At 40.4% G+C, this 24719-nt stretch overlaps 1 protein-coding gene across 1 annotated transcript; it reads left to right on the top strand.

Moving 5' to 3' along the window:
* The first annotated feature begins 280 nt into the window (after positions 1 to 280).
* On the top strand, positions 281 to 23041 carry LOC127810326 (transcription factor-like protein DPB). The gene is made up of 9 exons (XM_052349745.1): positions 281 to 861; positions 1426 to 1505; positions 1877 to 1920; positions 4606 to 4668; positions 4785 to 4931; positions 5044 to 5112; positions 5265 to 5363; positions 22209 to 22279; positions 22502 to 23041. The coding sequence occupies exons 1-9, from the start codon at positions 617 to 619 to the stop codon at positions 22737 to 22739; spliced, it is 1056 nt and encodes a 351-aa protein (XP_052205705.1). The 5' UTR covers positions 281 to 616; the 3' UTR covers positions 22740 to 23041.
* Positions 23042 to 24719: the final 1678 nt, after the last annotated feature.

Genomic DNA, 24719 nt, shown 5'->3' with positions numbered 1-24719 from the left:
TCGCGTATTACAATTGGCTTCTCCTAATTCTCTCTTTAATATCAATGATAAATAAGAATTGAATAGTCACGTAACGTCTTAAACTCTATTCACGTATCAAAATTATCATAAAATATTATTAATTTTTGGATACAACTATAATAAGTTTTATTAATTTATAAAAAATATTTGACAAAATTATTTATTAATTTAATAATTTTATTTAAAAAATTAAATTAAGATAATAACCTCTTAATATATAAATCAATAGAAAGTGGAAATATTAGGAACTACAAAGTCTTGAAAGGTCCGAGGATCTGTCTCCTCTCCTCCCCCAAACCAAACTCACAGCGGCCAGCAGGGCTTCAAACTGTAGATACAGATACAGATACATATATATATGTATATGTAGATGTATGTATATACGTATGTTTATCTGGTCCAAGGGGTCACGAAATCCTGGCTGCTCGCTGAATAAACCGACCGCTATTCGTCAGGAAAACCCTCGCATCTATGATTAGGGATCAATGTTCGTGGCCAAACCCTGAGTTTGTTGTTGTTCGGCAACCACTGATTTCGCTCGCATATCGGCCAAGATAGCTGCACTGTTGATGATTTTGGGCGGCTATTAGCTGGGATGGTGACCGGAGGGAATCATCACGATGAGGAAAACAAGAACTTGTCGGCCGTTTCGAGAGGAGGAGTTACCAGGTCCTGGGGCACTACAATTTCGGGCCAATCCGTGTCCACCAGCGGCAGCGTTGGCTCTCCCTCGAGCCGGAGCGAGGCGGCGATGGCTACTCCCGCCAGCGAGAGCACCTTTTCTAGGTTAAATCACCTCGACATTCACGGTGATGATGCTGGATCTCAAGGGGCTGCGGGGTGAGCACTTCAATTCCCGTTATTTTTGTGCTTTTACTTTTTAGGCGGAATTTCATAGAATCTTTGAACTAATTTCGCCGTGTTCGATTCAGTAGTGCTCGTCTTTGATCTCCACTGTCCACAAAACATTAAATTGACGCTAGTAATTGGTGGAAAATTCTTTAAAATTCATTCTGGACTTCATGTGTGTCTTTGGCATTAAGTTGTGGGGTGGTACTGTAGTTTTTGCAACTGGATGCTTGATTTGTACTTTCTTATGGAAATATTGGATTACTGAACTTTGTTTTAGCCGTGATGCCTGGGCATTCTCAAAATCATTGCTTATCTTGGTTCTTCTGTTCTTGAATCTCGTTCCATGTAAGGAAATCATGGATTCTGTGCTTGAATCTTGGTTTTTATGTGTTAAGTAGCCTTTTTTTTTTTAACAGTCTTCTTGTTGAGTCTTAATTTCATTGTTCTTGCAATTTCTTCCTTATTCCTCCTTTCCCCTCCCCCCAACATAAAAGAGAAGCTATCATTTTATATTTTTTTAAAACTCTTAACTGGTTGCTGGTTTCTAAACAGTAACAAGAAGAAAAAAAGAGGTCAACGTGCAGTTGGAGGGGATAAAAGTGGGAGAGGGCTCCGGCAATTTAGCATGAAAGGTTTGTCTATTGATCTTTTTGATTCTGTGTTCTTTATTCATTTGGAAGAATGGGGTGACCTTCATTTATGTAAATTAGGATTATGGTAAGACTAGGAGAATGGCACCTTGAGAGGCATAATCACAAGATCTTTGTGATATAAAGATTTGATTTAAGTTGGTAGATATAGTTAATGTTTGTATGCGTGCTCTGCAATGGCTTGTTATAGTTAAATTTGACAGTGACATTAGTTATATTTCAACATGTCTATATTTTAATTGTCATGCTTAAATTTGATGGCATTGTTAGTGCTAATATAATGTCTCTATTTTCTATTTTTGGTGGCAATATTGGTGCTAATCTGATGTCTGTATTTCCTTCCTTATGCTTAGTTTGCGAGAAAGTTGAAAGCAAGGGAAGAACCACTTACAATGAGGTCAGGTGCTTTCTTACTTTGTTGCAGCTCATTAGCATGAATGCATGATTGGCTATTGACCTTATTAATATAACAATTACTCTTTTGTTTATCCTTCACTCCATGATGCCTTAATGGTGCATTTGATAGGCCAAAGAAAACTAGACTAAACTAGCCTACTAGTGCAGTGTTGTGAGTCCAGTTTGGTGTTTGATTTGCCAGACTAGATGTTCTTTTCTAGTATTTGTTCATTTTGATGGTGCCAGATTAAATTGAAATGTTACGAATGCCCCTCCTTTACTTTTGGCATGTTTTTGTGTATTTGTTGTGGAATTGGCAATGTGAACATAACAAGACAAATATCAAGTAGCTATTCACAAGTACTGCCCAAAAATGAGAATGCTGTACAGTCTAACCTAGCTAACACTCTACGTTCTTGCATATATAGCTAACTCTCGCATGGTGGTGACTGGTGAGCTCCTACAAAAAATTTGTGTTTTTTTTTTGGTGGTATATATATGTATTTGAGAAGAGTCACTGACTGCAAATGGGCTATAAGGCGGTCATGGCCTGGTAGGGGCAGAGGGTGGCATTTATTGCCCGGGGGGCCAAAGAGTCAATATGTAAATACAACTACATGCTTTCATACATATTATCACAGACTCAATTAAAAATACAATGCTTAAGGTAAAAACAAAACAGAAAGTATATGTACCTCTTTATTTTTACTTTTTCCTTAATATCAAATATTTGGGGGGTCATCTTTACAAAAATTATAAATAAAATCTACTGTAATGGGGGGCCATACCCCCGCGCCCTAACTATTGTCTGCCACTGTGCCCTAGTCAGCTAAAAGGTCATTAATGACATGCAATCATGATCTCCATGCTTTTGTTCTAGCTCCTTCAGTGTTCTAAGAGGTGGAAAGTTTGTCATTTCCTTATTTAATATTGTGGCTCTCCGTTTTCTTTTGGAATAGTCCAAATTCAAATGCATGGTCTTTCATTATGAAGCATGGACATTACAACATGAGTATAGTGACAGTGGTACCTCATGTAGAATGGGTGTCAAAGTAGAAATTAAGTCAAGATAAACGGAAAAAAAAGTTCTTACAACTTCTTGTACAAGGGCATGGGGTTCCCTGATTTTCCTTTTAATAACTAAGACAGGGTTCAGCTCAGTGTTTGATGTATAATAGGAGTAGCAAGCACATGGATCACCTTCTCCTTTCTTGTTCACTAGTGAGGTGCTGAGTTTTGTTTATATGGTTTTGGGTGTACAAAGGATTATGTGAAGTTCAATGTTGGAATCCTTGTGTGCTTGGATATGGAGCTGCCCATGGGGAAGCCTGCAGATAGTTTGGGCAATGGTTCCTTTTGCTATTTTTTGAGGGATTTTTTTTTATTATTATTTTTCACTTCCATCTCAAGAAACTTTTTCATATGAAGATAGTGCTGAAACTTTATCGTATTTTCCATCGATGGAGGGTTGTGCCTGGAAGGAAGGGCATCCGGCATAAATTTTTTCCACTTTGTTATTTTGCATTGATTTTTGTGACTTTTAGAAGTCAATTGACTTTTTAAATGCCATGCTGCCAATTCTGACTTGGTTGGGACAAGGTGCAGTTGATGATGATGATGGCTACAATGTTACATTCTGTCATCACTTTTCTCATGGTTGAAGGTGGACAAGCTCCTCTTTCTCTTTTGGGTCATTTTTGCATTTTATATATGTTCTTCTCACTCTTATTGAGAATAGCATGAACATTTGGTTCCCTTTATTCTTTCGTTTAGGGTGCTTTTGTTATCTGTTGATCATTTTTTTATTGAAAAATAGGAGATCTAAGATATCAACAAATGAGGAATAGAATGCTAGATCACCAGTCTTAATACATGAAATGTGGTATTATCTTTAATTTCCATATCCATTGTATGTATCTTCTTTCTCTAATCAATTTTGGATAATTTACTTTCAACTTGATAGCTCTAACAGTGCTATCCTGTTTTGTTGTGCCATGTCTTTCCAAACTTGGACAGTGTTTTCAACTAATTTGCCAGATTTTATGACCAATCTCCCTTCCCCCGAGCAAAAAGAGAACAAAAAGAAAAAAAAAAAGGGGGGCCGGAAAAAAAAAAGGGGGGGGGGAGGGAGAAAGACATACTTTTTGAGCAGGGGAAAAAATAGTTATATTTTGGTCAATTTTCAACCAAGTATCCTTAGGAATTGGTTATTTCCTCTTGTAACATAAAGAAAGCTTTTGTTTTTTTCTCCTTTTTGCTTCCATTACTTTAGCACATTCACCCCTTCTAATAGACAACATCTTGGTTTCATATTCCAAACTTCACGGTGTTCCTTTAACAGCAGCCTTTTCCTATCTTCCAAGGTCTCCCAAGTCCCACCCATAGTTTTGTAACATTTTTCTTTCTTGAGTGTACTTCAACAGACATCAAAGGGTTAACTTGTGTTGCTTTTCAAAGCTATCTAGAGATTAATTATAAGCTTTCTTCAGAGTAATGTTAAGATTATTATAGGTCTAGTCTATTGGTAAAGAAAGATCTCCTTCACCTCCTACTTAATCCTGTCAGATCTAGTATAGTGCATGTGAAGATGCTTGATTTCCTATTTACTACTGGCGGGTATCTTAAATGTCTTACCCTGTGCAGTTCACCATGAAACAGTATTCATTGATTTAGAAGCATATTTCAGGTTGCAGATGAACTAGTGGCTGAATTTGCAGATCCTAGCAATAGCCTGACTTCTCCAGACCAGGTCTGTAAATTTTCAGGGAAGGCTAATGAAAATGTTCTACACCAGTGATGGAAAAAGTTGAAAGTAAAACTTGGTAACTGTAGCTTCTAATTTCTGGTTGATATCATATATGACAGCAACAATATGATGAGAAAAACATACGGCGAAGGGTGTATGATGCCCTAAATGTCCTTATGGCAATGGACATAATATCAAAGGATAAAAAGGAAATACAATGGAGGGGTTTACCGCGCACTAGCTTGAACGATATTGAAGAGCTAAAGGTATGAATTCATGTGATTTTCTGAAACTTCTTATCATGTACAGGAAATAGAATTATTAGTGGCAACCTTGCTGCATCTAATCTGGCTGTTTAACTTCATGGATTAACCACAGACAGAGCGTCTTGGACTGAGAGGTAGAATTGGAAAAAAAGCAGCTTATTTACAAGAACTGGAGGAACAAGTGAGTACTAGATTCTTATCTACCATTTCTGCCCAGGCTTCTTTGTTAAATCTAAAATTCTATTCATGATATACAGTTAGAATGTCAGGAGTTTCTTTATATGGATTATACAGCAATTGCTGTTTGATAACTTCTTTGCTCCTTTTTTGAAGTTTGTAGGCCTTCAAAACCTTATTCAGCGAAATGAGCAACTATACAGCTCAGGAAATTCACCTAGTGGTGGTGTGGCCTTGCCTTTCATATTGGTGCAGGTAAAGCTTATTACCTTGTTAACTTGCCTTTTATCTCAGGGAATTCATGCTAAAGAGCTAAACAAATGGCTGTCTCTCTCTCACTGTCTCACACACACACACACACACACACAAATGAAAATTTCCTACTTAAGAGTTCATGATTTTTCTTAAAGTCCAGATATGAGTTTCACAGCATGTCTCAGAGCTTATATTGCATTTGGACAATCTTTCATAAGCAAATGCATGCTATTGATTATTTTATCACCCCTGTTTTGGTATTGGAATGCTTAATCCAAAAAGGTGGCTTTTGGAAGGCAAATTGATTTTTCTGTGATTTGCCATTTAACCTATTACTTGGTCAATATTATGCAAGTGGGCCACCACCAAAGCAGACCAAGTTGAGAGAATTATATTTCCCAGGAACTATTATACTTTCTCAGGTTTTCTTCATTTGTAGAGTTAGAAGCTAACAGTGCAGAAAGAAAGGGATCAGAACTAGAAAGAGGGTGATGCAAATAGGGACAACAAAAATAGCACAAACGCAACAAGGATGTAGTGTTGAAACAATGGACAACAAATAACACACTTAAATAACTGAGATCACACCTTTTCAGTCCTAGAACAACCGAGTAGCAGCAGCTTCTTGGTAGCCGCTCGTGCCTATGGCAGCGGTGGAGGGATTGGTAGGAGTCTGAAAACCCAAGCCTCCAAATCTTTAAAACCCTAGTTGGTTTGGAGCTGAAACTCCTTGCAGAGGCTTCTGTCTTCAAAATGCTAAAAAAAGTCCCCAAAGTGGCTGGGAGACCCTTTATTTATACCAGACCTCAAGCTTCCAAGGGAAGCCAACTTCTATCTCTTCAAGCTTCCAAGAGAAGCCAACTCCCATTTTGCAAATAACTCTCCCTAAAAGTCACTAATCTTTAGGAATCCCAACAAAATACTTGATCTTACAAAATGACACCCCAAAATTGACTCTCACCAAAATATGCCCCCAAAAGCTAAAAATTACCAAAATACCCCTACCCAATTAGAGAAAACACATGAAAGTAAAAACTATGTACAGGTTTGCATCATTCTCCCCTTCTTAGAAAGAACTCGCCTCTGAGCAAGTTGTCAACTTGGCTGCCTGGCACATTTCAGGGTCAATTTTCATAAAATCCTCTTCACTAATCCATGAATTTTTATAATCAGGTTTGCCTGCCAATCTTACCAGAAATCTAAAATAATTTCCAGCTCTAGTCTTCATCTCCTGCGCATGTATAACAGCCTGGATCCTTCCTCCTTTGCTAGAAGTTACCTGAGGTGGACTCTTACACTTGACATCCTGCAATTCCACTTGCAGATTGCCATGGAAAGGATACAAATCTGGCACATTAAAGATTGATGATATATCAAGGTCTTGAGGAAGTTCAACCCCATAGGCATTTTCACAAAACTTGCGTAGAATTTTGCATGGCCCAATCTTTTTACTGTTTAACTTGTGATAGGTATTTGCTGGACATCTTTCTTTTCGAAGGAAAACCATGACCGAATCACCCATTTGATACTCCTTGTACCTTCTATGTTGATCAGCCGCTGCCTTGTAATGTTGGTTCACATTTTCAAGCCTTTTCCTAACTTCTTCTTGTACCTCTTTCAATTGGGCCATCTTTGAAAATCGATCCACCACAACCAAGATGGAATCAACACCCCTAGCAGTCCGCGGTAAACCCAATACGAAGTCTATGCTTATGTCAATCTATGGGGCCATAGGGACTGGTAAAGGAGTGTAAAGACCTGTATTTTGTTGTTGCCCCTTCAAAACTTGACAGGTGTGGCAATGGGTGGCATACTTGTATACATCCCAACGCATGGAAGGCCAAAAGTACCTTTTGGCCACTAAATTCATAAATCTCATGAAGGTACTAGGTGCATTAGACAATCCAAAAGACATTACCAACCACTCATAGAGTCCTTCCTTGGTCTTAAAAGCTGTTTTCCATTCATCTCCAAGTCTTATTCTGATTTGGTGATAGTTGTTGTTTAAGTCAATCTTAGAATAAACACGAGATCTAGCTAGTATGTCAAGCATATCATCCAATCTTGGAATGGGAAACCTGTTTTTAATGGTTATTTTATTGATAGCCCTGCTATCAACACACATTCTCCAACTTCTATCTTTCTTAGGGGTGAGTAAAGCTGGTATGACACAAGGACTTAGACTCTCTTGTATGAACCCTTTCTTAAGAAGTTCTGTAATCTGCCTTTGAAGTTCTTCATGCTCATTTGGACTCATCTGATAATGAGGTAGATTAGGCAAGGTGGCACCCGACATAAGATCAATGTGAGTATGTCCCTAATTGGAGGGAGTCCATCGGTTAGCTCATCCAGCATCACATCTCTATACTCATCAAGAATTTTTCTTATGTCACTTGGAATATCTAACTGCAGCTTTTCTTCCTTTTGAAGAAGAACATATAGCAACCCGGTTTCCATGATTTTGCCAATAAAATCTCCTCTATTTACAAGTGCAATAGAGCAGCCCTTATCTTCATCATTCTCCATTGGTTTCAGCACAAGCTTCTTCTTCTTCTCACCATCTTTGATAAAAAAATGAATAAGTGTTCTTCGCACCATCATGAATCGTGCCCCTGTCATACTGCCATACTGCCAAGGTCGGCTAAGTAAGATATGGCAAGCATCCATGGGGGCCACATCACAATAAACTGATTCTTTGAAGGAACCAATTGAAAAATTGGCAAGGCATCTTGATGAGACAATTACCTCATTTCCTCTGTTGAACCAAAGAATCCAATATGGTTGTGGATGTCGTTCAGCCTTCAATTTCAATTTATCCACCATTTCTTGAGAGACTAAATTCTCACTGCTCCCACTATCAATTATCAAATTGCATAGCTTTCCACCATCTGTACATTTAGTTCGGAAAACGTTCTTCCTTAGCCAATTATTACTGCTAACTGGAGGGGAAAGCAATGGCCTCCAGATGACTGAGGCCTTGCCAAACGTGTCCCCATCAATTCCTTCCTCTGCTAATTCATTTTCAGCTTCTGGTTGCTGCTCCTAATCCTCAAAACTAGCAAAATTTTCTTTTGGATCAGCTTCTTCAGCTTCAACAAAGATTAACTCTATTATCTCTTTTCGGGCACTCATTAGATTTATGTCTGTTGGAATAAATGTAATTAGCTATCATAGTTGTCAATAAATTGTCAATTAGTCCTTATTTTTAGGAGAAAATTATCGTACATTCCTACTATAAAATCTAAATGAAGAGGTTAGACCTCAATCAAGTTCTTTGATTCAACATGGTATTAGAGTCATCGCTCAAACTCTAGATGCAACCGCGGCCTCTTTGTTACCTCAACACCGCCTCCGCCACGCCGCTGCTAGTCTCCTCCACCAGCTCCGGCATGCTTCTCCATCAGCTCCAATGTGCGTCCTCTTCCCGCCGCAACAACCTCCAGCTCCTTGTTGCATACTGTTGCCACCGCAAATCTCGTCGACGCTACCAGATCTCGCTACCTTCTCTAGATTTGCTGCTCCGCAACCATCCATCGCCGCTGCCTTCTCTAGGTATGCTATTGTCGTAGATGTCCATTGCCGCCACTGCTCGCGGCTTCCTTTGCGCGCCACCCAAATCCAACCGTCGCTGTTGCCGCCGCCCAGATTTGCACCCGCCACCACTGCTCATGACTTCCTTTGCGCATAGCCCAAATCTGACCAGATCTGCCCTTATTCGGTCGCTGCCACTCTCTTCCTCACATTTGAGGGCCTTCGCCATCGCTTCCAACTGCAGCTTCCTCCAGATCGCGACCTCCTCGCTTCCACTGACTCACCCAGATTTGACCACTTCCTCGTTGTCCTCCTCCTCCAAATCTGCCTTGCAAGTTTTTTTTTTCCCAATCTGATCTGCCTTTTAATTGGCTTCTAAGCTTAAAACCTAGATCTGAAATCAAATCTGGTTTGACCCGACTCGCCAAGCACGATCTGTTTCAGATCTTTTTAACCCTAATCTGACCCAACAGACCAGATTTGACCTGTCTAATTTGTCCAGACCGACCTGAACCAGATCCATTCTACGTCTGATAGATCTACCATTAAGGACACTTCCAAAGTGACTTCCATCCAAAGTATGGAGAGTCCTTTCGATAGATCTGCCATTCAAGACGTTTCAAAATTGCCTTCCATCTAAAGTATGGAGAGTCCAGCATATTTAATTGCCTCTGGATCTAAATCTGTAGGTTTCCCTTTGCCTTTTTCTTCTTCACCTATTATTACTTCTGAAAAGTTGGTTGGAAGTACCAATTACATGTCTTGGGCTCTCAGTTGAGTTATGGTTCATGGGTCAAGGAATGGAAGATCACCTAAGTATGAAAGCTGATGCAATTCCCGCGGCTGAGAGAGCAACTTGGAAGAAAATCGATGCTCTTCTTTGCAATATGTTACGGCATACCATTGATCCCAAACTATATGTTATTTGCAAGGCATACAAGACTTATGTTCAAGTATGGACAAAGGCCAAATCTCTTTATACAAATGATATCTAACATTTCCACGATTGTTCATTTGAAGCAACAAGATATGGATATGTTTGAATTCCTTGGCCGCGTAGAATCCTTGAAGGAAGAGTTCAACTCTCTATTACCAGTTGGTAATACTGCAGAAGAACAGTTGCAGCAGCGAGATGAATTTTTTATGGTTCTGGGATTGACTGCCATTTGATCTGACCTTGTTCTGGTCCGAGATCAAATATTATCCAGTCCCACTATTATGACGCTAGAAGATACCTTTGCTAGACTTTTTTGGGTTTCTTCCTTGTCTTCAGTCATCGATGGTTCTCAAGTTGATTCCTTCTTCTTGGCGTCACAAACCTTTAGCAGAGGAGAGCAAGGAAATAATCGAGGCGGTAACTCACAACGAGGTAATCGTCCTAAATGCAACTATTGCCATAGGTGGGGCCATCTTCGAGAACGGTGCCACAAACTACATGGTCGACTACCACGTGCTACTAATGTAGCTCAGTCTGTTTCAACCAATTCCTCAACAAAAACATTTGAGAATCATTCCTCTCCATCCCTTGTTTTGACTGGAAGTGATTATGAGGACTACCTTCAGTATCAGGCTTCTAAACAGACTGTGTTATCATCCACTAATTTTGTGGTGCACACTGATAATTCTATTGCTCGTGTTACTCGATCTACCACTCTTGGATCATGGGTTCTGGATTCTGGTGCAACTTATCATCTCTCTGGTAACCAAAGTCTCTTTTGCTATCTCTGTACTTTGTCTTGTTCGCCATTAGTTACTCTTGCTAATGGTTCCAAAACATATGCTATTGCTACAGGCAGTAGTCAAGCATGGCCACTCCCTTCGTTACCCTTAGATTTTGTTTTATATGTTCCCGACAACCCCTTTAATCTTGCTTTTGTTAGTAAATTGACACGTGCTCTTCATTGTTCCATAACCTTCTTTGTTGATTTTGTTGTTGTGTAGGACCGAGGTATGGGACAAATGATTGGTGTCGAGCGTGAGTCGTAGGGATTTTATTATCTCAACAAGCCATCTTCCCCAGCAACTTGCATTTCTACTGAATCTCTAACTCTTCTTTATAATCGTTTGGGACATCTAAGTCTATCCAAATTACAAATGATGGTCCTGCATCTTTCTAATATTTCCACTTTAAATTGTGAGTCGTGTCAACTTGGAAAACAGTCTCATACTTCGTTTCCAAAGCGTGTCAATAATTGGGCTAGGTCCCCTTTCGAACTTGTCTATAGTGATGTTTGGGGTCCTTCTCATGTTCCCTCTGTTTTAGGTTTTCGGTACTTTGTCACTTTCATCAATGATTACTCTCGTTGTACTTAGGTGTTCTTACTGAAAAATCGTTTAGAGTTATTTACTACTTTTAAGGACTTATATGCTGAAATTCAAACTCAATTTAATGTTTCTATCTGTGTCTTCCGTAGTGACAATGCTAGAGAATATTTCTCAGTTCCTTTCACTACTTTCATGGCTTCTAAGGGTATTTTACATCAATCCTCTTGTGCCTATACTTCCTAGCAGAATGGAGTTGTTGAGTGCAAAAATTGTCATTTGATTGAAACCGCTCACATTCTTTTACTACATAGTCATGCTCCTTCCCATTTTTGGGCCGATGCCGTTCTCTCTGCATGTTATCTCATTAACAAGATGTCTTCCTCTGTCTTAAAGCATGAGGTCCCTCACTCCATCCTTTTCCTTGCTTAAGAGTTTTTATCTCCTTCCATTTCATGTTTTTGGGTGCACTTGTTTTGTTCATGACATGACCCCCGACCATCCCAAACTTTCAGCCAAGGCTATTAAGTGCATTTTCCTTGGTTATTCGCGACTTCAGAAAGGCTATTGGTGTTACTCTCTTGATCAGCACCGTTATTTCATCTTTGCTGATTTTACCTTTTTTGACGCATGTCCTTTCCCTGTTGAGAGTCATCCCGTTTCTGAGGTTTTTCCCACTCTTTACCTTTGTTTTCCCTCTTTCGATATTGCTCCTATTGTCCTTGAACGTCCCCTTCAGGTTTATCATCGTCGTCCACATCCTCCTTCGTCTGTTGACAAAGAACTTGCTAACTCACCTCGTGCTCGGACATTCTCACCTACCTCGGCCTAGCAAGTTCCTTCTAACCCAATTGTTGAACCTTCTCCTGAGCCCATTGCCACTTGAAAAGGTATACGCTCTACTCGCAACCCCCACCCTATCTACACCTTCCTTAGCTATCATCACTTGGCTTCACCCTATTACGCTTTTGTGTCCACTTTATCTTCTATTGTTGTCCCTAAAACTACCAGTGAGACACTTTCAAACCCAGGGTGGCACTAGACCATGGTTGATAAGATGGATGCTCTACATTCTGGTGGCACTTGGGACTTGGTTTCTCTTCCTCTTGGTAAATCTACTGTTGGTTTTCATTGGGTCTATACCGTGAAGGTTGGTCCAAATGGGAAGATTGATCGCCTTAAGGCATGTTTGGTTGCCAAAGGCTACACAGATTTTTGGACTAGATTACTGTGACACTTTTTCTCTGATGGCTAAGATTGCCTTCGTACACTTGTTTTTATCCATTTTTGTGATGAATCATTGGCCTTTCTATCAGCTAGATATTAAAAATGTTTTTTTTTCATGGGGATCTTCAGGAGGAAGTCTATGTGGAGCAATCGCTTGGCTTTGTTGCTCACGACTCGTCTGGATTAGTCTGCAAACTTCATTGCTCTCTTTATGGGTTGAAACAATCTCTGCGAGGTTGGTTTAGACGATTTAGTACAGCTCTTCAGGAATTTGGTATGAATCGCAGTGACGCCGATCACTCTATTTTTTATCACCACTCATCAAATGGTCAATGCATTTATCGAGTGGTTTATGTGGACGATATTGTCATCACTGGAAGTGATCAGGATGGTATTCTTCAACTGAAGACATTTCTTTAACCGTTTTTAGACTAAATATTTGAGTAAGTTGAAATATTTTCTTGGCGTTGAAGTGGTCCAGTCCAAAAGCGACATAGTTATTTCACAAAGGAAATATGCCTTAGACATTCTTGAGGAGGCTGGTCTGCTTGACTGTAGACCGATTGATACTCCCATGGACCCAAATATCAAGCTCTTTCCAGGACAGGGGAAGCTATTATCTAACCTTGGTAGATATCGCCGACTTGTCAGAAAGCTAAACTACCTCACTATCACTTGGCCATACATTTCTTTTGTTGTTAGCGTAGTTAATCAATTTTTGCAGTCTCCATGTGATAGTTATTGGGATGCTACCATTCACATTCTCAGATATATCAAAGGCGCACCAGGTTAGGAATTGTTATATGAAGATAAGGGTCATACCCAGGTGATTGGGTATTCTGATGTTGATTGGGCAGGATCTCCTTCAGATAGACGCTCTACTTCCAGTACTGTATTCTAATTGGTGGCAACTTGGTATCTTGGAAGAGTAAGAAGCAGGATGTGGTTGCTAGGTCTAGTGTCGAAGCAGAATACCGTGCTATAGCCTTGGCTACATGTGAACTTATATGGTTGAAACAATTGCTTAAAAAATTAAAATATAGCGAGGTGACACAAATGAAATTAATTTCCGATAATCAAGTTGCCTTGCATATAGTCTCTAATCTCGTTTTTCATGAGAGGACTGAACATATAGAAATTGACTGTCATTTCATTAGAAAAAAGGTTTTATCTGGATGTATTGCTACTAGATTTGTCAATTCAATCGATCAACTAGCAAATGTTTTCACTAAGTCTCTTCAGGGTCCTCGTATTGGTTTTATTTGTAACAAACTTGGTGCATATGACATTTATACTCTAGCTTGAGGGGGAGTGTTGGAATAAATGTAATTAGCTATCATAGCTGTCAATGAGTTGTCCAATCAAGTTCTAGTTCTCTGATTCTCTGATTCAACAATGTCCAAGTTCAAAGCATCTATAACATTTAATCACCACCTTCCCTTGATTATTAGGCTGTACTGGGGCTGTCTTCCCACTATTATAATTGTTGGGTTGATTGGAATGCATGGTTGCAGCTATTCCCTTTCCCTCAGCGCCCACTCCGAACTTACTAGTTGAGGCACCATTGGTACAACCAGTTACCAGTTTTCTAGGAGTGTTTTGTGCAAGTTGCGCTTTAACTTTAAGTGCAAGTTGATAGGCATCACTCACTTTATAAGGCCGCTGCAGGCTTATTTGATCTTGAATGGTCATTCTGAGCCCGTTCACATAAGGACTCACCCTTTGTACTTCAGTTTCAGCAAGGTTACACCCTAGTGACAGCCTATAAAACTCTTGGGTATAATACTCCTTCACTAACTTTTCACCCTGTCTTTTAAGTTCTGAACCCTCTAATACAATGTTTGCTCATAATCTCGAGGTAAAAACTGAGCCTTCAGCTTCTCTTTCATCTTATTCCATCTTCGAACTTTTCCTTTTCCTCTATTCTCATGATCATTTTGATAATGTTTCCACCAAGTAGAAGCTGGTCCTCGAAGCTTTGCTCCCACAAGCTTCACTTTTTTCTCTTCCGGCACATCTTTCCACTCAAAATAACTTTCAATGCTGTCCACCCAATCCAAAAATTCTTCAGCTTCCATATCACCCTCAAATTCTGAAATATGAACTTGGATGTCACACACGGCGATACTCATCCCAATTTCCTTTCATTGCATTTTGTTATTGCTTTCTTTGGATTCTGCTATATGTTTTAAATTCTAGCTGTATTAGTTTGTTAGAGAGAATATTCCAAAAGTAGCCCATGTGTAAAGGGCGTGAATAGGACAAAATAGGTTGTTATAACTGTCTAGGGAAGGAATCCTCGGGTTGTCGAGGCCTATATATCCTTCTTAGACCTTTGGCTACAACAACGAGATTATCAATCAACTTCAGATTTCCTTCTTTTCTTTTATATTCATCTGCTCTCCCTCACTATCTCTTTCTTCCCTTCTCTCTACTCAGCTTACTACTACTATTGCTGATTAATTCTCAACCAGCCAGCCTATTCGAGTCACAAGCTGTGAGAATTTGGTATCAGAGCCACGGTCTTGGCTGGGTTAGCGTAGCATCCATTTATGGCGGACGACACCTGCATGACCTGCATGAAGAGCCTCGAGGCGCAGCTACAACAGCTCGGCTCGACGGTGATAGACTTCCAGAGGCACATAGATTAGTTAGAGCAAGGATCAGGGTGAAATCACGAGGCGATTTTAACACTGGATCGCCGAATGGAAAATTCGGTAGGTGAACTTGAGAGAAGGCTCGACGGGGCTCTGTCTCAAATTCGGGAGGATAATGCGCAAATGAGAGCAGAGCTGGGAGCCCAACTCCAACAGTTCATGGTTATGTTCACTCGCCAAAATGCGATGAGATTAGCCCCTGAGTTTCCTCCTAAAGATCAAACAGAGCCATTAATACCAGAAATCAGGAGAGACAGAGTAGTAGGGGATGAAGGGGCTGGGCAGGAACCGGAAGAGAATATAAGAAATGTGATGGAAGGCGGACAAGAAGGGCAGAATCGTCCACAACAACCGGGGTTTCCGACACCCAGGTTGGAGATTCCGATGTTTGATGGGAATAATCCTCGGTGGTGGGTGCGAAAATGTGAGTGCATGTTCGACTGGTACAATGTACCTGAGGAAAGGAGGGTAGCTTTGGCTTCGACCTACTTTGATGACCTGGTAGACGCCTGGTATCAGGGGTGGATAAGGGTCAGGAACAACCCAACTTGGGTGGAGTTCACGGGAAGGTTATGTGAGGTTTGGAGAAAAGAGTATGTCGGATGTCATTTAAGAATTCAACAAATTAAAGCAGATAGGAGATGTGAATGCCTACCTAAGGCGGTTTAAAGAGCTGAGATCATTAATGATCAACAACGACCCCCACCTCTCATAAGCCTATTTCGTCTCAAGCTTCTTGAGTGGGCTCAGTGATGATTTGAGACCTATGGTTAAAATGATTCGGCCTAGAACAGTAGAGCAAGCGGCAGAAAGCGCTCGACTACAAGAAATGGTGGTCGAGGCTTTAATGAGGAAGCAGAGACAACAGCACCGAGCAGTCACGGGAAACTTAGCCCATCCAGGAGATAAGATACATAACCGAGATTGGGGTAGGGGAGGCCAAGGTGTTAGGAACACAGGAGGGCCTAGTTCAGGGGGAAAATATAATGAACCAAGGTTGCAGCCGGGGTTGTGCTTCAGATGCGGGGATAAATACTATCCTGGGCATCAATGTAGGCGGCAGCTGCTGTTATTAGAAGGGGGCCTGAAGGAGAAGTCAGAAGTAGAAGAAGATGAAAGAGAAGAGGATGATGAGCTCGGGGAAGAAGACACAGGTGAGATTTCACTCCATGTGTTAAAATGGGTGACTAATAACAAGATCATTAAGGTGGAAGGGAAGGTGAAGAATGACAGCTTGTTGATCTTAATTGATAGTGGAAGCACGCATAGCTTCCTGGATGAAGGGTCTGCGAAAAGATTGAAGTGCTCTCCCAAGGAAACTCAACCCCTCAGTGTGACGGTGGCTAATGGGAACAGAGTGATCAGTGAATCGGTATGCCAGGGGTTTAATTGGAAGATGCAAGGGGAGAAGTTTGAGGCAGACCTGAGGCTGCTTCAATTAGGGGGCTGCGATGTGGTACTAGGGGTGGACTGGATGAAAGAAGTGAGCCCCATAAGCTTTGATTTCAATAGGATGGAGGTATCCTTTGACAAAGAAGGAAGAAGAATGACTCTCGCTGGGGGAAGAGAGTTTGGGACTTGCCGAATGATAACAGGGAAGAAGCTTCACCGGGTGTTCAGGAGTAAGTGGAACCAACTGGCTCAATTGTTTTCCATTACAGCAATGGAAGAAGGGGGCGAGCAGAAGCTGTATGGGGAATTATACTTGACTGTCAACAACCAGCAATGTGAGCTTGGCCAGGTACACTTTCAGGCCCCTATTGATGAATTGCTATTAGAATTTGAGGACTTATTTACTGAACCAGATACTCTACCCCCAACCTGAGCCTTGGACCATTCAATCCACCTAAAGCCCAATACTGAACCCATAAACATCAGATCATACCGCTATTCTCCCATCCAGAAAACATAAATTGAGAAAATGGTGAAGGAAATGTTAAAACAATCATTCATAAGACCCAGCCAGAGCCCTTTCGCATCACCAGTCCTCCTTGTTAAAAAGAAGGATGGATCTTGGCGTTTTTGTGTGGATTACCGGCAACTAAATACCTCAACCATCAAAGACAAGTATCCTATACCCTTGATAGAAGACCTAATGGATGAACTACACGATGCCAAAATTTTCTCAAAGCTGGATCTTCGTTCAGGATACCATCAAATAAGAATGAAACCTGATGATGTCCGTAAAACAGCCTTTAGAACCCATCGTGGACATTTTGAATTCTTGGTGATGCCATTTGGACTCACCAATGCCCCAGCCACTTTTCAAGCCCTAATGAACCAAATCTTCGAACCCTATTTAAGGAAATTCATACTAGTATTTTTCGATGATATCCTTGTCTATAGCCCAAACCTTAACCAACACTTACAACACCTCAAAACCACCCTAGAAGTCCTTAGATCTAACCAGCTCTTCATCAAAAGGTCAAAGTGTTCCTTTGGGCAAGATCAAGTTGAGTATTTGGGCCATTTGATATCAAAAGAAGGGGTTAGGACTGATCCCAAAAAGGTGGAGGCCATGCTAGCTTGGCCACGTCCAACAACGGTAAGGGCTCTACGGGGGTTTCTTGGCCTTATCGGTTACTATCGACGGTTTGTGCGAGGGTATGGAGTGGTGAGTAAACCACTGACCAACCTACTTAAGAAGGGTTCATTCAGCTGGGAAAAAGAGGCTGAGGAAGCCTTCGAGAAGCTGAAGATTGAGATGAGCAGGGTACCTACTTTGGGCCTGCCTGATTTTTCTAACCCTTTCATATTGGAAACAGATGCTTGCGGGGGGGGGGCATTGGGGTTGTGTTGTCACAAGGAGGAAGGCCCTTGGCATTTCTAAGTTAGGCATTAAGCCCAAGGCATTTGGGATTAAGCATCTATGAAAAGGAATTCTTGGCAGTGCTTATGGCGGTGGAAAAGTGGCGGCATTACTTAGAGAATGGGAAGTTTATAATCAAGACAGATCATGAAAGCTTAAAGCATTTGCTGCAGTAGAAATTGCAAACACAACTGCAGAGAAAGGGAATGGCAAAATTGATGGGGTTGGACTACATGATTCGGTATAGAAAGGGCAAGGAGAATGTAGCTGTTGATGCCCTTTCAAGGTGCCAAGAAGAAGGGAGTCTGAGTGCAATCACGACCGTAGTTCCAGCATGGTATCAAGAAGTTGTCGATAGCTATGAAGCAGACGAACAGGTGAGGGGGATACTGGAGAAGCTAGCAATGGGAGTTGCTGATATTGAAGGTTATGCTTTACAAGAAGGGTTGATCAGATTTAATGGCAAGATTGTTATTGGGGATAAGGGAAGTCTCAAGAAAAAGATCATGCAGTCCTTGCATGAATCACCTTTGGGAGGGCATTCAGGAGTTCAAAATACTTACCTTAGGGTAAAGCAGCTCTTCCAATGGCCCAAGTTGAAGACTGATGTCAAAAAATTCGTCCTAGCCTGCGACACATGCAGAAAATGCAAACATGAAAATGTACCCTACCCCGGTCTTCTTCAACCCTTGCCTATTCCGGACCAAGCTTGGGCTAGTGTCTCTATGGATTTTATAGAAGGGTTGCCTAAATCTGAAGGGAAGGATAGCGTGCTGGTGGTCGTAGATAGGTTGACAAAATTCGCCCATTTCATAGGCTTGTCCCACCCTTTCATAGTGCAGGAGGTGGCAAGGTCCTTTGTGGACAGAGTAGTGGCGCTGCATGGAGTTCCAAGTACTATCATTTTGGATAGGGATAAGATCTTCACAAGTGAGTTTTGGCAAGGACTGATGAAGTCTATGGGGGCCAAACTTAATATGTCGACAGCTTATCACCCGCAATCGGATGGCCAGACGGAGAGGGTCAATCAAAGCTTGGAAACCTACCTGTGGTGTATGTGCATCCTGCAACCCAAGAGCTGGCATCGGTGGTTAGCGTTGGCCCAATGGTGGTATAACTCTAATTACCACACAGCCTTAAAAATGTCTCCTTTCGAGGCCAACTATGGGTACAAACCTCCCCTTCTACCCGCCTTACAAGGACAGGTGACTGCAACCGCGGTAGAAGAATACATGCAACAGAGAAGGGTGGTTCTGCAGCAAATTAAGCAGGAACTAGCTTCAGCCCAAAATAGGATAAAGCAGTATGCGGACAAGAAAAGAAGTGAGAGGGAGTTCGAAGTGGGAGAGAGAGTGTATCTCCGGTTGAAGTACCCTCATCTGAAGGCCCTTACCCAAGGACCGGTGTCCAAATTTAGCCCCAAATACTTTGGTCCTTATTCCATACTAGCTCGGGTCGGGAAGGTGGCCTACCGACTACAACTTCCACAGGGGACCCACATACACCCAATTTTCCACGTCTCCTTATTGAAGAAATCCGCTGGGGCTGAGCCAGTGGATACCGCACTGCCCACCAATGCCAAGGAGAAGGAGATTTCGAAGAAGCCTAAGGCCATTCTCGACAAGAGAGTTATCTACCGCCAGGGAGTACCCCTCATCCAGGTGTTAGTAAGGTGGCAACACGGAGAGCAGGGAAGCAACACTTCAAAGTACCTACCAAGTCTTCTCCAACAGTTTCCCACGGCTGCCAGCTTACTTAGCATTTCTTGAGGACAATAAATGATTTAAAGGGGCGGGAATTGTCACACACGGCGATACTCGTCCCAATTTCCTTTCATTGCATTCTGTTATTGCTTTCTTTGGATTCTGCTATCTGTTTTAAATCCTAGCTGTATTAGTTTGTTAGAGAGAATATTCCAAAAGTAGCCCATGTGTAAAGGGCGTGAATAGGACAAAATAGGTTGTTATAACCGTCTAGGGAAGGAATCCTCGGGTTGTCGAGGCCTATATATCCTTCTTAGACCTTTGGCTACAACAACGAGATTATCAATCAACTTCAGATTTCCTTCTTTTCTTCTATATTCATCTGCTCTCCCTCACTATCTCTTTCTTCCCTTCTCTCTACTCAGCTTACTACTACTATCGTCTATCGCTGATTAATTCTCAACCAGCCAGCCTATTCGAGTCACAAGCCGTGACATTGGACACCACTCTCTTTGGAACTTTGTAAAGCACACACAATGCAATCATCCCATCTTTGAGGCCTTTCATTTCTCTGCCCACGCCTTTCATTGCCAAGACTTTCTCCATCACTCAAACTATCATTTTCAGTCTCAGATAGCTTATTAATTGCGTTCCTTGCTCCCCCAACATGATTAGATTCATCATCACTGTCATTTCTCTGATTTTGAAAATTCATAGCCTGTGTAACAAGCTGTGTAAGGTTTCTAAATTGTTCCTGCAGTTCTTCAAGCATCTCAACGGTGACATATCTACCTCTAGGGCCTCTATTTCCTCTTCTCCCTCTTGCAGCCATTAACTCTCAAGATCAACTTGCTCTGATACCAATTTGATGCAAATAGGGACAGCAAAAATAGCACGAACACAAGAAGGATGTAGTGTTGAAGCAATGGACAGCAAATAACACACTTAAATAACTGAGATCACACCTCTTCAGTCCTAGAACAACCAAGTAGCAGCAGCTTCTTGCTAGCCTCTCACGACTATGGCAGCGGTGGAGGGATTGGTAGGCGCTGCAGGGTCAACTCCTCAAAACCCAAGCCTCCAAATCTTCAAAACCCTAGCTGGTTTGGAGCTGAAACTCACTGCAGAGGCTCCTGTCTTCAAAATTCTAAAAAAGGTCCCCAAAGTGGCTGAGAGACCCTTTATTTATACCAGACCTCAAGCTTCCATGGGAAGCCAACTTCTATCTCTTCAAGCTTCCAAGAGAAGCCAACTCCCATTTTGCAAATAACTCCCCCTAAAAGTCACTAATCTTTATGAACCCCAACAAAACACTTGATCTTACAAAAAGACACCCCAAAATTAGCATACACCAAAACATGCGCCCCCCCCCCCCCCCCAAATGCTGAAAATTACCAAAATACCCCTACCCAATTAGAGAAAACACCTGAAAATAAAAACTATGTACAGGCTTGCATTTGGGGGGGGGGGGGGGGGGGGGGGGAATTTCTAGAGTTAGAAGCTAAACAGTAGGGAGAAAAAGGGGTCGGAATTAGAAGAGAGTTTTTGGTGGGGGTGGGGGGAGGCAACTGGTAATTGTGTTGGCACAAATTAATGTGTTCCCCAAATAGTCTCCCTTATAGTTTGTTGGACTTTTTCAGTTCCATTTCAACTATTATCTTTCTTGCACTTTTAGTTGTTAAGCTGCCACTTCAGTTTTGTTTGTCCTAAATTTTTTCCCTTCTAGAATGGCTTCTGGCTAAGTCGAGACCTTTGTTTAACGAGGTTCCTGTTCTCCTGGCTGAGCTGGGCTAATCTTGTATGGGTTTTAAAACATTGGACATGATGTCATGTGGCCGGTATTGGGGTCAAAAGGAACTCTGGAAATGGTATTTTAAATCCTTGTTGAAATATAACTCTTATTCTGGCTCTTAGCATGGTTTCAAAGAAAAAGTTTTCCAGCATAGCATATAAAGAAAGGCTTAAATATGGTCCGGTCCATGTTGGGGATATTGAGAAAGATAATGTGTGGGAGCCTATTTTTTATTGGCTCGTGTAGGATTGGCAAATGCCAATCAATGAACCAATTAACCTGTTGAAGGGAGACACGGAGATACTTGTTTTATATTAAGGAATTATTTGTCAACAAGATAACTATGCACTTGGAGAAAAAGAAACCCAGTGTGCCAAGGAGCGTGCGCCTAGTTTGTGGGCAGTTGTGCACATATTCCCTTGATTCCTCACCTGATTCCTGTGTGTTCATATGTATATGGGTCAGTTCCTGTCTTGGGGCCTTGACTAGGATCCTTTCTCTTCTTATTTTGTTGCACATTTCAATTGATGAAACTCATGCTGGAGGCTTTTTATCAGTTAATGCAGCTAAATCAGTTCAGAGGGTACTTGTGTGAGTGAACCCTTTATTTTTTTATTTTATTTTTTATTTTTCTGACATGTGAGAAGTAGACTTGAAAATATTGAATGGTATCATTTACAGAGGGGAAAAAAAAAAAGAAGAAAATATTGAATGCTTATAGGAGGCAGCTACATTTTCTATTTCCCGTTTCTCTGAAGATTGCATTCTTACGAAGAGACATATTATTGCTTTGGACTTTTTACCATATATTATCGTGCTCTTATCACAAGATTTTTCATTCTTCCCTGTCATTTGGAACTGTAGACACGGCCTCATGCAACGGTCGAGGTGGAAATTTCAGAAGACATGCAGCTGGTGCATTTTGACTTCAATAGGTAACAAGATCCTTGATACACTGGCTCATATTGAAACTATTTCTCCCTTCTGCTCTTAACATTTTCTATGTTCTTGGATATGATTCTCGCTGTTTATTAAATACGGTGTTGGCATGTATCATGCTGTGTGGCAATTGCAACAAACAATAGGGGACCATATCTGTATTTTTAGAGGTTTTAGCCAGTTTTTAGCAACTATCTTACCTGTCGCACAATTTGCAGCACCCCTTTCGAGCTACACGATGATAATTATGTTCTCAAGGCAATGAAATTTTGTGAAAGGCCGCAAGGGGATGTGGTGGCACCAAATTTTCCTGCAGATGGAGGTGAAGGGCCCAGCATGTTGCAACCTCAGATCACTCAGCCCTCCCCATCCAACCTAAACATAGCCAATAGGCCTCTCGCTTCACCTCCTCTCCCTGGGATCCTAAAGGCGCGTGTTAAGCATGAACAACACTAGCTTTCCAGTTTCAGCCGCTTTGGGGTATCTTATCTTCTATAGGATCCGTAGTTCTGCCTCATCCTTTTGTACATTATTATGTAAAATATTTTGGCAGAAGAAGTAATGCCTGGGGGGAGGGGTGATGCATTATTATCTTTGGATTTTTGTTATTGCTCCAGTTGATCAGTGGAAGGTAGGTAAGGTAAGGTAAGGTAAATTCATGGATATTTCTGGTGGAGACAATTATGAAGGTCGCATATATTGTAGTCAACCAATCATTTCTTCTGGTAGCTTTTAATGTGATTATGTTTCTGTCTCCATTTGCTTCTCCTCTTTTTGTCTTCCTTAAGAGGACGCTTATCTCCGCAACACCTCAATCATTATCCATTCCAAGACTAATGCAACGCTATTTGGTCTCACAAAAAGTATCTTTTAAGTCATCTTTTACCTTATTATTTTAGATTCAGATTACTGTAACTTGCCTCCTTTAGGTATTACATTTGAGTAGGGTGTTCCTTCGGTTTGGACTGTTTCTATAGCGAATCAGACCAATACCAATATTTCAAAAATTTTCGAACCAAATACCTGACTGCTAATAGTCAGGAGCAGACCAGTTTGGTTTGGTTTGGTCTGATCCGGTCTGTTCTGAATCAATCATGATATATGTTTTTTAGACTGAACTGAAAACTGGTTGAAAGCTGTAGATGGATTGAGTACTAAATGGAAGTTTGGTCTAGGACATAATTAGTTTCCCACCTGAATCAAAGTTTGAACATTTTATTTTAAGCAAAGCAAAATTGACGAGATCAAAATTGGGCTCAATTATTCAGAAATTTTCGTTTTTAGCCCCAATGCAAGGCCCATTGACGAAATATTTTCAGCCAGGCCACTTTGGAGTACGGGCTTTCTATGACTCTTTTGTGAGATGTGAGAATTACGGTAAGTAAAAGTTCAGTTTATTTAAATTAATCAAATTAAATTGATTGAATTTGTTGGTTTGATTTTATTTTTTTTTTTTTGTATTGGTTTAGTTCACTTAATTTTTCTTAAAAGTTCGATTTTCAGTTCGAATTTTTGATTAGAAAAATCAAACTAATTAATTTGATCGAACTTTAAAGCAATTTTGTTTTGATGTTTATAAAATGATATTATTTTTTTTAATTTTGTGTGTTCTATTAGTTACTTCAGTTTTCTTTGATTTTTCGATTTTCTTGCATTTATTTGGTTCGTTTTGGTTTATACAATTTGAGTTTGATTTTTTTAATTATCAATTAATTTAGTGTTTTGAGTTAATCGGTAGGTTCAGTTTGATTTTGCTCCCTAATTCGATTTAATTAGTTAATAAATTTCAATCAATTTACTAATTGAACCGACCATTTGGAGACTTTTGGTGAGAATAAGTTCAATTTTGTATTAGTTTTGATGTATTTTGTTTTTAAAATTTTATACATAAAAATAAAAAAAATATTGTTTCATTACTAATTTTTATTTTTAAAAATATTTAATTTTTTTAATATACAAAAAAAACTTGTGTTTATTTATTTATTTTTTTTTACTTTTCAGTTTCATTATATATTTCACTCGTATCATTGTTTAACAATCGCTATCGATTTACTTTTCACTAAAATGTCAAATGAGTTGGACTTAATCAAACTAGACAAACTCATAACTTAACAAATTAGACCAATTCAAGGGCCAATGACTCTAGACTATAAAATTATTTTATTTTATTATTTTTAAATTATATTATATTTGTAATTTTAAAATAATTTTCAATATAAAATTAAAATTAATTTAATTTTTTAGTCACGTAGTAATTATAAAATAATTATAAGTTAGTTATCTTCTAACTACGTCTTATATAATTGTTGCTTAGACCATCTCCAACCCAACCCCAAATTTGGGATAAAACCCTCTCCAACCCATCCCCAAATCTTACCTTAAATTTAGAGTTATGAATAGTATTACCCCAAATTTGAAGTTGCACTATTGCTTGAC

Source organism: Diospyros lotus, chromosome 9, assembly GCF_014633365.1.
Source record: "Diospyros lotus cultivar Yz01 chromosome 9, ASM1463336v1, whole genome shotgun sequence".
Taxonomy (NCBI): Eukaryota; Viridiplantae; Streptophyta; class Magnoliopsida; order Ericales; family Ebenaceae; genus Diospyros; species Diospyros lotus.
The sequence above is the reverse complement of the archived record's forward strand: the minus strand, read 5'-3'. Positions and strand labels throughout refer to the sequence as shown.